The sequence below is a fragment of the Puma concolor genome, chromosome A3 (assembly GCF_028749965.1).
Source record: "Puma concolor isolate L17-30 chromosome A3, mPumCon1.1.hap2, whole genome shotgun sequence".
NCBI classification, from domain to species: Eukaryota; Metazoa; Chordata; class Mammalia; order Carnivora; family Felidae; genus Puma; species Puma concolor.
The window spans coordinates 27,481,187-27,495,082 of record NC_141669.1 but is presented as its reverse complement, the minus strand read 5'-3'; the positions used below and the strand labels follow the sequence as shown (position 1 = coordinate 27,495,082).

The 13,896-nt window shown below is 41.6% G+C and overlaps 1 protein-coding gene across 8 annotated transcripts in view; it reads right to left on the bottom strand.

The window, feature by feature from the left end:
• Nucleotides 1-202: 202 nt before the first annotated feature.
• Nucleotides 203-13,896, bottom strand: part of LTBP1 (latent transforming growth factor beta binding protein 1) — a 403,312-nt gene continuing 389,618 nt past the window's right edge. For all 8 annotated transcript variants that reach the window (XM_086700338.1, XM_086700340.1, XM_086700343.1 and 5 more), the window contains 3 exons: nt 6,361-6,483; nt 2,300-2,449; nt 203-1,216 (listed from right to left, as the gene is read on the bottom strand). In XM_086700338.1, coding sequence (XP_086556464.1) covers nt 1,035-1,216; nt 2,300-2,449; nt 6,361-6,483 — 455 coding nt within the window. In that variant the 3' untranslated portion in view covers nt 203-1,034. The remainder of the gene's footprint in view (nt 1,217-2,299; nt 2,450-6,360; nt 6,484-13,896) is intronic.

Genomic DNA, 13,896 nt, shown 5'->3' with positions numbered 1-13,896 from the left:
CTTCAAGGACACTCACATTCTGGGGTACTGGGGGTTAGGACACCAACATATGAATTACGCGGGTGGACGCCATTCAGTCCCTACCAACATCTAACAAATGTAATAATTAACCTGTGAAAGACTCTATGCTACTAGAGAACCGTTCATAAAAATAAATGAGGTGGGGGAATATGACAGGTACTCATTGACAGTTACTCCCAGGTAGAATTTTTTTTTCTAAAAAAATGGTGATTTATTTTGCTTTAACATACAATGGTAAATATACTGGGATCATCAAGTTTTCAAAAAATTTTGCTGGGCTTACTTTACACATTACAATACTAACATGAGCTCATTAATTCTTCCATTTTAATGAGGGAAAGGATCCAATTGATGCCTACTAGCAGCTTGGCTAAGAATGGACATTAAAATCAGACAATACACTGTAAATATAAAGTATTTTCCTCCAAATGTGTAGAAAAGTTTTGAGACAAAATTGCTGCCTGCTCCACAGGACAGACAGTTTGGATTTTTAAAAATGCTCCAGAACAGGAATAACATAACCCTGTGTAACAATACTTATAATACAGTTTAACAATATTTTATCAAAGACTTGTGCCCTTGAGCTTGAAAAAAAAAATCTGAAGAATAACAGCAGCCAAGGAACTGCACAACCAAAAAATGAAAATTATATAAAATATTTCCACCACTATTTAAATGCCAAATTTAATCAAGCAATAGTAAAAAAACAAAAACAAAAACATCATAATACAACCTTCTGTTTAAAATAACAGCACTGTTCCGCCTCTTTTCCACTGAATTTTACATATGAACAGACTATATATACTGGTTTTTCAGAGAAATGTCCATTTGGTCTGTCACACCAGTCAGGCTCACACTGGATCCTCTCCTCTTCTTTGCGAGGAGACGCAATTCTGTGATGGTTCCGTGTTTCCGACATCCTGGGGTAGGTGCAATGTCTCAAGTATAATACATTTCTCTCTTTTCCTTTACACAGTGCAGAGTATACGGGCTTAGGTTATGTAGATCCTCTTTTACTCCAGGTCGCTGTCTTTTTCTAAATTCAAGGCGGTACTCAATGGCGTGCAGTAGTTGGGCTTGTCCGAAGGCACGTAGCCAGGCAGACACACACACTTGTAGGAGCCCTCGGTGTTGATGCACTTGGCATTCTTGCAGAGAGACATCCGGTTGTTCAACTCATCACATTCGTTTACATCTGCAACAAGCCAAACCATGCAGGTGAAGAAGTTCCAGTACCACCCCAAGAGGAAACGTGGCCTACGGCTTACCTGAGGCAGCAAGGCGTCTGGCCCGAACACAGCCAGGGTGTTCTCCGCTCTCCTCACCCCCGGACCCCCACCCCAGTAAACTGTGCAGTCTTTCTCATTATCGTCGATTGCAAATACATGCAAGATAAGTAAGACTTTCTAGATCTGAAAAAGGTAGATGATCCAGAAGGCTCTAGAATTTCCTTCCCTGTATTTAACACAACAGGAACATTTTGTCAGCTTGACATCTTATAGTCAAAACTCAAGAAAGCTGGAGGAATTTTTCTACTTCTAAATTCCTTTCCACAGGTACAGAATAACAGTTAGATCTGTCTAGAGGAATACACTAAAGAAGCAAACAAGTGAGCAGAGAGCCTTCGGGGCAGCCCCTGTAAAGGCTCAAGTTACCTTCTCAGATTTCTTTCCACAGGAAAGAAATGCACTCCAAACACCTGTAATAACCCAGGTTACCTATTTTCCAGACCCACCGCAGACAGAGACAAACAAAACTCAAGTGGGGAAGGGGGTTGCTACCGGAGGGAATGGAAGAGCCACAGAAATAGGAAAACCCTGTAAGTCAAGGGCCAGGCCCTGGAAGATGGCATTGGGCACATGAGGAAGAATTAATGTATGCTTACCAGTCGTTCAAAAATAGAAGCAAAGGCAATGCGAGAGAGAGGAAGAGGTAGTTGTGGGAGGAACATTCTCCAAAATGATTACCATAAAAGTTGTATTTTTTTTTCCCCAAACATCTACAGTCCCTTATGCTTGTGTCAGGTACCGGGCGAAAACACTATTTGCTGCAGAATCAAAAGCTAAAGTTAGAGGAGTCAAACATATTACCTAGAATGTTCTGTCCTCTCGAAGTACATTCATACTGTTGTGAAACCATCACTGCCATCTCCAGAATTTTTCTCCTCTTCCTAAACTGAAACTGCAAATCTATCTTACATGTACTCGATTATAGGAGATCTGGCCACAGGGCACCTGGGGGAAAGAATAACTTCCGAGAGGGCACACATCATCCTTACCAACACAGGTCATCTTGGCCATATCCAAGTGATACCCATCAAAACAGTCACAGGTATAACCTTCCTGCACCCTCACACAGCGGCCATTCTCACATCCATTGAGGATGCCACATTCTTCAGCCTGCAACTCCTCGAAGCTATTTAAAAAACCTAGAAAGGAAAAGACAGGAGCCAGGTTAGAAATTTGCAACCTCTTTCCCTGTCTTTTAAAACTATAGGATTACTGGGGCTCCTGGATGGCTCAGTTGGTTAAGCATCCGGCTCTTGGTATGGCTCAGGTCATGGTCTCACAGTTCATGAGAGCGAGCCCCCTGTTGGGCTCTGCGCAGACAGCGTGGAGCCTGCTTGGGATTCCCTCCCTCCCTCCCTCTCTTTCTCTCTTTGCCCACCCCATGAAAAAAATTAAATAAACTTTAAAAATTCTTATAAAAAAACTATACGATTATTAAGATTGTGGTTCATCATATATACATATTTTAGACACCTATTTCAGATGTCTTAAAGTTAGCAGTAAAATTTAACACTGAATGTATCTGTACACAGCATTATGCATAAGATAGAAGCTTTATATATCGTTTGTCCATTAGTAGCCCTACATCTTGAATTCTGATGTTCTAAATTAAAAGCATAAAAAGTGACTAAGTATGGTTTTTGGGTTTGCTCTTAATAAACACAAGTGTTTATCTAAAATTCCAAATTTCCTGAGTTCTCAGTAGGGCAAATGTCAGAACAACGTTCAGGATGGAAACAATGGAAGTGACTATCACAGTTCAGCAGACATTTGCTCAGAACATCCATGAGAATTTGAGGCGGTGGTTTTTCACTTGGAGTTCCCCAAAAAGCAGTGAAAAGCTGGGCTGGCCTTGCTGTGTAACCTGTGTTTGTTTGCTCTAGCTTTGGAATGAGCCTTACAAAAGGGCTCTCAGGAGATCAAAGGATAAAGACAGTAAAAGCGACTTGAAACATCCTGATAAATGAGAAAAGTACATCATACTTGTGGTTAGAAAGTCAAAATTATTTTTTTAAGGAAACAAAGAAGTTCTTGTTTGGCTTTTTTTATAGTTTAGGTATCTTTAAACTGATTCAGAACTAGCGTTTAGTAATATAAACATATGAAACAGGCATCAAGAGTACTTAGCTCCCTTTCTAGAAAGAAGAGTTGTAAATATAAATCCACAGTGATACAAAAACACTGTTGATGTGGGCTCCCCCTTCAGAACTTCATCACGTTATCAGCTTTAAAAGGAAAAAAAAAAAATCAAAATATGACCATAACTCTGGCCTCTGAAGTAATTCTCCAGCGGAACTGCAGGGGGCAGCAAAATAACATTGTTTAGACAGGGCTGTAAGGTTTAACTCAGTGACTAAAAATTAATACATCCATGATAGGCACTTTTAAAAATTTTGAAGGGGAAAAAAAAATTACAGACCATTAAGAATATGTCATCAGGGCCCCAAAGCCAGTTTGAGAAATACTTAAGAAAATAAAGTCTTAATCTATGATAATATTTTCAAATTCCAGGTACCATGGCAAAATCGTTTTGACTTTCTAACTGTTAAAAATTATTACAGAAATTAAAACATGGAATTAAATATTGAAAACTCTACACACATACATCAAGCAGACTCCGAAAAATACTTCTACACGAGTCAGCAAAGGACAGCCCCTTCTCGAAATGTGGTGGTCTCCTACTTTTGTAAATAAAGTTTTACTCGAACACAGATACCCCATTCGCTGACATGCTCTCTGTGGCTGTTTTCGTGATACCCTAGCAAGGCTGAGTAGCTGCCTCAAAGCCTAAAAAATTTATTCTCTAGTCCTTTACAAGAAAGAGCTGATTTCTGCTCTAGGAGATTCTACTTTTATAAAACTCTGCCTTAACTAAAAAACTGCCTCCGGCTACCAGTCCGATTTTCTTAAATAACCAGAAGGCAGGAGATTAAGAAATCTCAGCTTTCTTTCTATGTTGCTATCTACCCAATACAGTCATTTCTTTAGAAGGGCCGCAAAGTCCTTGTTCCTGGTCTGGGAAGGAGGAGCTATTTCTCATAAATTGCAGTAAGTTTAAAGGCCATTGATAGAGTCAGTGCTGGAGGTCTTAAAATTGCATCTCAGCTTCTTCTGTTACTAAATAGGAAATCGATGTGACACCAACATGTTTATTTCTTAACATTTGTAGTGAATTAAAAGAGTCCTGAAGCAACGTCAGCATTAAAAAAAGAAGGTACACGAGCCAGAACATTTCAACATGAAAATTCCTGGAATCTGGACTCTATCTAATGTGCTAGAGGCTGCACATAGAAGCTATGGGATTGGGTCACTGTTGTGTATAGACTTAACCTGTTATTTTGGATTTATGGGGCAGGCAAGCTGGGCTTTCTTTCAACCTTAATATTTCTTCTGCTTTTCTTCTTTTTAAAGGTAAATGTTTATTGACCTATAACACAGTCACAGGTAAGTGTCAAAATTGTAAGTGCCCAGTCTTATACCTGCCAGTGTATTTCGACACATTTCATGAAATAGTGCATGGTTGTATGTTGTTGATTAAAAGAAATAATCCAAGGTATTAGAAGTTATGATACTCTTGGGGCAGGGGGCCCGGCTGGGAAAGGGCTTCAGGGGCCTTCTGAATGCTGGGAATGTTCTACACCTGGGGCTGGGGGGGTATACAGGGGCATGTTAATTAACTCAGCTGGACTGATACAATGCTGTTTTCACATCATTGTGCTGAACGATCAATGTATGCATCCATCAAAAACAAGAGGAAGGAAGGAGAAAGGAAGGAAGGAAACACTCTTTGACTCAGAACTGAAGCAGTGCCAAATGTAGCCACAAAGCTTGGGTTGCCCTCAGGAACCAGGTCACGGCTAGTGCGCTTCGTTCACAGGTAACAGGGCCCCAAGAAAGAAAAGGTGTCACTGTAGTCTGTCATTCAGCAGTGTCTCCAAAGTCCTAACTCCAACCCCCTGGCCTGCAGGGATTCTCCGTCTTGAAAATCTGGTGTAGTTTCACACACTGCAAGAAGGGCCCCTCTGTGAGATTTGGACAAGGCAGCTGGAAGCCGAATTTCCCCATTGCTAGTCCTGAAGGGGACACCACCTATCCTCTACCAATACTGTGTTGTGTATTTGAAAAGCTGTGGTTTCCCCCATAGAAACCTTTAGCTTGCACGGCTTCCTCGTCCAGGACACTCCCGGTTAAACACCTTCAGACATTTCTTCCTTTCTTTCTTTTTTAAAGCTTATTTATTTATTTTGAGAGAGAGAGAGACAGACAGACAGACAGACAGCACAGACGCAAGCAGGGGAGGGGCAGAAAGAGAGAGAGAATCCCAAGCAGGCTCTGCACTGACATCGTGAAGCCCCGCACAGGGCTTGAACCCACAGGGCCCCTGAGATCATGACCTGAGCTGAAATCAAGAGTCGGACGCTTAACCGAACGAGACACCCAGGCGCCCCACAGACATTTTTTTCCTAAATGGGAACAGGGTTCACACAGGCACACTCCATCTCCCACAGAAAATCTCTGCCCACAAGACCAGGAGAAGCCACCATGCATCATTTCTTAATAAATCCCATCATGAGTGGATTCTAACAATTTCTGACCAGAAGAGCAATTTTTTTGACCTCCCACTTTAAAATACCTGTAAAGATCAACTTGTTACAGTTAACGTGTCATTTCCTCATATGAAAAACGATGTCAATTATAATCAGGCTTCTAAGACAACCCCGACCCTTAAATCAGAACATCATGTAATGAGTAAAGAAATGATTTTGTTATGGATCTTAGAAGATGATTTTTTTTTTTTTTACTTTAAAGAAAGTAAAAGTAACAGCAGACCCTCCAGCATGCCAATCATTTGATCCAATATTTCTGAACTTGAACATGTATAAAGAGTATGCAGAGGACGGACAAAACTGATTTTCCAATTCAGCAGGTCTTAGAGTGGGGCCTGAAAGCTTACATTTCTGACAAATTCCCAGGGGCTACCTTTTGAGAACCATTGACTAACCTTTAGTCAGTCACTTTAGTTTCAACATAACTGAAAAATTTTGCTTACGGTCCTGAATAAAATAGGGGTCAGCTTCTGGAGCATACTGTTCGCTGAAGTCAACCAAGGCATCCCGTCCATATGGCCGCCGGCGTCCCGTGACGGGGATGTTACACAGCTGGGCATAGTCATCTAAGAAGGAAATGAAAAGCAATGTGAGACGTCATCACTGTTTGCTGGCCCCTAGACACACCCACTCGCAGCTCAGAGCAACAGAAACCGGCCAGGGCGCTGTCCACCATATGCTCCTGCCTCACACACATGTGCACCACTGATCTTAGACCTCGTCTCCATATTCTTTATGGGAGCTGTATCCACCCACGCACAATGAAAAGCTAAACAGCATAATTAAGATTCTACACTGAAGACCAAAAACAGTAGCTGAACAGTTGGTAGAACGTATCCCAGGAGAGGAAGGAACTGAAAAGTGAGCCAGCGCTCAGAAAGCTACAGGCCTTTTGGAAGAATGGTTTTACCTGAAACCAACAGGTGTTACCATTTTAAAGGACTGGTCATTCTCACAGACGGGTATGTTTTCACTCAAAAGAGACAGAAAAGTTGTATCTCTGGTGATCCAAAAAAGACGTAACCAAGTGAGGATGCCAGTAGGTACCATTTTATTTTAAGAGCAACTTTTAGAACTCTAAAATCAAGTCCTGGTCTGTATGAATGTAGTATTGCAGTAACAAGGACCCAGCCACCACATGGGACACTGGTTTTTCATTTGTTCCAGGGTTACTGAGTTTTCAAGGCGTTTCACCGTCCCAGGCCCTTGCCTGAATTGAGGGGCAGAGTTATTTGGCAGGTCTAGAGAAGAAAGCTTTAGAAGGAATGGCTTCATGTTCTCAATACATGTTGTATGGAAATATACTGTCCAAGGATTTATCTGGCATATGGAAGAAATCCTGGGGCTCCCCAGACTTCAGTAGCTCTTCCAAAACTGTGAGATCCTAGTCCAGTGACCCCAGGACTGGATGGACATACTCAGGACAGTCACACAAGGCAACAACCACATCTGCCTGGACCACAGACTGGGGGGGTGGGGGAGGGCTTTACTCTCTTTTGTTTCCTCCTGTGACATATGAAAATAAAGAAATGCATTAGGGCTTTGGTGTGACCTCTCAAGGCTTTCTTTCACCCCCTACCCCCACTTAAAGGAGTCAGAGGTACATGTGTGTGTATGTGCACACACTCACACAATTCTCTCCTAAAATTGCACAAAGCAAGCACAAGGCCAGAAAAGACCCTGAACACTGAATGGGGGGGGGGGGGAGGGTGATGGTTGCTCCTTCCTCAATTTCTCCTTGTGGGGAAGCTTTCCAGAAACAACATACAGACCCCAGACACCCCAACACTTTTGCCTGAAATCATTTCATAAGAAATATTAATTTCATTAAGGAAACAGGTGAACCTGAAAAAAAAATCCTTGACTTGCACCCTTCCCTCCAAAAAAACCACACACAACTGGAAGCAAAGAGAACACAAACGGTTGTCAGTTCTCCTTCAAGTTTGAAAAAGAATTAGGGATCTCCCTGTGAGAGCAAGATTGCTGAAATATTTACAAGTTTCAAGAGCTGAGGTCATTTTCTCTCATGGCTTTTTTAATATATATATTTGTTGCACATCTGAAAGGGAGACTGTTCAGTATTTTATATCCAAGCAATGGCTGTGATCAAGAGGAGATATTAAAAATAAGTTCATGTTCTTATTTTGTAAAACTAAATCCAGAGAAGGCTGAGCATGGTCCTATACACATCTGCATGTAGAAGAAACCTCGCCGAGACTCAAGGTCCGGAGCTGTTGACTGACACAGGGCTGTTGGGGGCTGTCTGGCCCTTAGGTCTGGGTCTTCCTCTTCCACCATGAAACGAGCTGGTCCCTAGCCTTCAAGCTCTCACCATCTAGCAGAGCAAAAGAAAGGGCCCAAATGTGAGAGTGAGGAGGAGGAAGAAGAGCCTCCTGGAAAAGGTGGCGCTTGACCTGAAATTCAGAAGACAAGTAGGATTTCCTTTGCTAGAAAAGGTATTTTGTATTCATTTTAAAGAGGTTACCCAAAGGCATCAAGAAAGAAGCTGTAAGCTGTGTTTGGGGACTACCAAGGGGTTCCTAAGGAAGCCTTCTGACTGGATCCAGGCTGGTAAAGGGGAGCAGACGAACGGGGGTGAAACTTCAGGGACCGCCATATCTTCTTTCCCTTCCTTTCTTCCTCAGCCATGCATTTTTAAGATTCTAGAACTTACTGTCCTTTGCTGCTTTCCTTTCTCTAACACATTAAGCATTCCCAATTTCAAAACAGTTTTGGTCAGTTTTCAAAACTGACTGATTTCTGCACGAAATGTACGCTCTTTTGTATTTGAAGATGTGCTACATTCCCATCATCACCAGGACATGCATTTTGAGTTATCTTTCTGGGAGCATGGATGGGTCTACCCTAATCCATCCATGCTGCCCCTCCTGCTGTGCACATCTGCTCTCATTCTTGGCCAGGGTCAAGGGCGAAGCGAGTGTGGGGTAATGGAAGGAAAATCGGCTCTGGAGGCAAGAAGCTGGGGCTCAAGTCCTGACTTACTTCCCAGCTTAGCAATTTGGGGCAGACCTCAGTTTCCACACCTGTCACATGGGGGTAATAATTCTTGTTCACCTACCTCTGTATTACTGATGTATGAAAATGAGATACTGTTACGGAACTGTTCATAAATTCTGAATCATCAAGAAAACGGAAATTCCGATTTCTCTCATAGGTAAAAATCTCTAAGTCTCTATTGAACACTGGAAATAAATGAGGATTTTCAAAGACAGCTAAAGAAGCAATTTCAGTATTAGCAAAACGTACAGGTAGTTGTCAGCAGGCAAAGAAGTGTGCAGTACATTAAGACCAATGAAGGTCACTCTCTAGATGTTTTAAATATTGTTTCAAGATTATTTGGTTAAGGTGACTTTGGCTCAGGTCATGATCTCACAGTTGGTGAGTTCAAGCCCTGCGTCAGGCTCTGCGCTGACACCTCAGAGTCTGGAACCCACTTCAAGTTCCGTGTCTCCCTCTCTCTCTGCCCCTCCCCCATTCATGCTCTGTCTCTCTCTCACAAGAATAAACATAAAAAAAATTTTTTTTAATACATGGAGAGAAACTCTTGCTCAGTAAACAGAGAAAGAGGTCTTCGTGGACTTTGTCTCAAACAACTGGGGACAAAATCATTTACTGCCTTGACAGATACAATTATTTGGTCAGGCAATGAGAGCAATAGCATATTGTTGACACCAGACCAACAGAACTCAGAGTAGAAGGCACAGTGATGTCCAACAATTCTTACTGTATGCCTGAATCCTTCAGAGATATCTCACGTAGACAGGTTTCTCATCATCTTCCAGGGGAGCAACTGGAATATCACAGAATTTTCTGAGTCTTTGGCAAGGCATCCTCCTCAGGACCTGGGCACGTGTCTATTTCTAGAACGTGCTGGGCTTCTGTGCACCCCAAGCTACAACCAGAGCCCATTCTAGCCTTGGTGATCAGCTAGTCCCGTGGCATGGTTACACTCCAGCTGGGGGACACAGTGAATCATGGTCAGCAGAGAGTACGGAACCCACTTCCCACGAGAGCGCACGAGCCTCTACTGGTTCTCCGTTTCACCTAGCTCAACATGCAGGGATGGACACATACTCTCCCTAGGGTCTTTTTCCTTCTCCACAACACCCTTAGGCACATCAACAACTATTAATCGCCTAGCTGTCTGGGGACCGATACAAAGGAATAGTTTTGCTCACCAGAGCTTGTGCTCTGGGAGGCAAATACCATGTATGAGCCACGATTTACAATGTGTTCATCCAGGATCCGGCCAAATATGAATGTGAAATGAACAGGAAATGGAAATATTCACACCTCAAAGCCTCCCCCCCTTATGCATTCTTCACCTCCCCAACGACAAATGCTAAGCTCTTGATCAAAGCTATGAAAAGACGGTGTGGGACACCGTCACTAAGTAGTCTCAACAAGATCCAGGCCATTGATCACAGTCCTTTCCCTGGCATGGCAGATTCTTACGACAGATGGTGCTGCTTTGATTTTAATTTTAAATTGAAAAAAAAAAAAGTTTAAAAATTACCCCCTGGAGCCACTGGGTCTGGGGCCTCTGCTGTCAGCAGCAATGGGAAGCACAGCATTATATCCTGGCAGGAAATCTCCCTTCCTGATGACAGACACATCTGCAGGGCTGGTCTGGACAGTCACATGTCACCATGCCACTCTGGCATGTGAGGACAATGGGAGGTGAAGTTTTAGTTCTGACTGAGGCAGATTAAATTCAGCTGCTTTTAGAAATGAAGACGAGACTGCATTTCATTCTCCACACATCAAGGCTAAAAACTCAGGGTTCCAACGTTTGAAGTGCATTATTTTCAAATACAGGAGAAACAAGGACCGATTCTTATGCATTAAGAAAAATGGGTCATGTTTTGCTCCAATGTCGAGACCAGGTGTTTTTCTTACAGACTTCCACACGTCTTATTGATTGATGATGGTGTTTGGAAAACACAGACACACAGCCAGGAAATGAAGGAAGAGGACAGGGAGAATGGAATTAGGATTTATCCTGGTGCTTGTGGAGCCAGCAGGACAATGGGCATTTGTCTTTGACTGAAAGTGGGAAAAGCTAGGAGATTAGAAAAATGGGAACCATTTACAGAAAATACCATCTAGCACTGATGATAAAGGAACCTGAAAGACAGCATGCCACTGGCAGTCCACACCCTGTGGGTCGGCCACCTGTTTGAGTGCCTCTCTACTTATGCTCTTTTCAGAAAAAAATGTTTACCTACAGTGTCCGATGAACAGACAGTAGCCTGCTTCCTAGATATTAAAACTTGCTGCGCTGTGAGAGGGAACAGGGTATACTAAAAAGAAAATGGACTCAGAGTCAAAGGCCTCGGGTCCTAGTGTTGTTTCTCTACTTTCTAGTTGCTTGGACTGGACGTATTTTTTTGAGTTTCATCCTCAACAGGATTAGGGTACCTGTCTTTGTGATATTAAAGGCAAGTCAATGTTTTATTCAGGGACTGACTCATTCATTCAACCAGACACAGAGAATATTATGGGGAGGGTGGGAGTGGGGAGAGAGGAAGGTTATAATGACTCTATGACAAAGGTACATACACTGTGAGATGTACAGTAGTTTATCGGGACCACAGAGAAGGTCACCAGGAAGAGCTGGGGAAGGCTTCACCTTGGAGGTGGCATCTGTGGAGGCCAATAAGGTGAAGAGGAGGAGGGGATTAACTCAGAGTCATGGGCATATATAATGGATAAGAAAGCTTTAGGGAAACACAGTACCATGTAAACACTGGCTACTGTAGATCTCTGCCGAAGAAGAGGGGGGGAAAAAAGGAAGTTAGTGAACATGTACTTCGAAGTTCCCTCATGTCAGGTGCTGCGCGCTTTTGCGTACATTTTTTTTTCCTTGAAATCTCCGAGCATCCTCTGAAATAATTGTAATTAGCTCCTTTTGTTTCTGACTTATAGTGTAACTTGTCCTAGTTTAGGTGAGAGATTCAAACCTGACTTAGTCTATCTGCAAAACCATGTTCGATTCCACAGCTGCCCTTCAGAAACCCCACAAAGAAAATTATGAAATCCATTCCCTAGACCTTAAGCACCAGGTAAGTACTTAGTTCAGCAATAAGCATTTGTGACTCAAATTCCAGGGAGAGCAATAACCATGAATGCTGATGAGCTCAGCCCCACCAGGGTCAGCTCTATCATTAGCAGGATTTATGTTTATTGAATTTGCTCGATTTATTAGGTGAAAGAGATCAAATTGCTTAATGTTCAATTAAATTGTACTTGTCGAGGACAGGGAAGTAATGAAGTCTAAAGTCTTGGCAAGGTTTATGTTCTGCAGGACTCCTGTAAATGTTAATGCTCTAAGGAAACTCATGGGCCACAGACCAACTGAGCTCTCCCACCCCAGCAGTCACCTAACACTGCCCTTCCAAACCCAGTCACTCACTACGTTTCCAACAGATTGCTGTTTATTTAGCCAGACTCTACTGGAGAGACAGATTTGTTGGGTATGAATGCCAAAAACTGGAGGTTCCCTTTGCCTTCTAAAACCTGGATTCAAAATTTATGCACTTGTAATGCCATTAAATCATGCCACACACGAAAACCCTAAAATAATGATTGATAACTTACGAACTTCTTATTAAGGATTGCGTGAAAAAGGTTTCTCCATTTCTAAATACCCAGAGCTTTGGAAATACGTCGTTAAGTCTTACATTCAGGCAATCTCTGGGGAAATTGGGAAGGAGGTAACCTCTAGTGTTTGATAAGAGAGACGAGTGAACAATACAATAAACAGGCAAACAAGAGGAAAGTTCAGCGTGTTAGTTTTTCTAAACCCTTCTACACTATCATTTTCTAACTGCAAGGGCAGATATATCAATTTATTTTCTTCTTTCCTGTTCTCTAAATATCACCCTAAAGTGATGATCCGAGAAGTCAACAATTAGAAAAAGCAGGTTACTATTATATATCAGGAATACACTGGTTTCTGTCTTTATTTTTGCATTAACCAAGTAAGTATTATTTTAAAACAGGAACTAAGTACATCCTTAAGGGGGAGATTGTACAACATGGTGGATGTACTGAGGCCACTGAAGTGTTCACTTGAAAATGCTTAATTTTATGTTATTTAAATGTCACTTCAAAAAAAAAGTCAAAAGAGAAACAAAAATAATACAGGAGAAAAAAATGTTTCCATGTTAAGTCTAGAGTTCATGTAACCTTTCTATGTTTAACTGATAGAATGAGGAAACTAGAGTAGTTGATCTCTGAGATCCTTTCTAGCTTACATATTTTATGATTCTGAAGACAAGTTTTACTATTAGGCTGAAGGATCTAGAGAAGACAATTTGTCATGGAACTTTGTGGTTGGGAATAGGAGGTAATCACCACTAGGTGCTGCTACTGAGCTCACCTGGGTGGTTTCAGAATGATGGGCAATCATGGAATTTAACACATTGTAAGCAGTCTGTCTTATATCCGTGAGGTCAGTCTCTCATTCACTTTTCTGCTGAAGAAATGGAGGTCTAGAGAAGTTCTAAAGGCAAGCCAGGATTGACTCTCAAACCGTAACATTTACTAAAACAAATTATTAAAATGTAAGGGTAAATATAATTGGGTTTTAGTGTATATTATTTTGACCTTGTTTATTTAAGTTTAGAAGCAAAGAAAGCTATATTAACATTTGTTAAAAACTCTTGATTAATATTCTGAAGTATAGATCTCAAGGTTATGAGATAAACATACAGCTGAATCCATTATTACTTGAAGACCAGGTTCTAGGTAATAAGTAGAATACTAAATGAACACTAAACACAGTCAATATTATTATTCCACTCAATTATAGGAAATAAGACACTACAAAGGAACACTGAACTATTTTAAGATCCCTAATTCAGTTTTATGGTTTTCCCATACAATGCTATTTATCTTAATCTGAAATGACTTTTTTTACTTTCCCCTCTGGATCTATTCAGAATCAGATATAG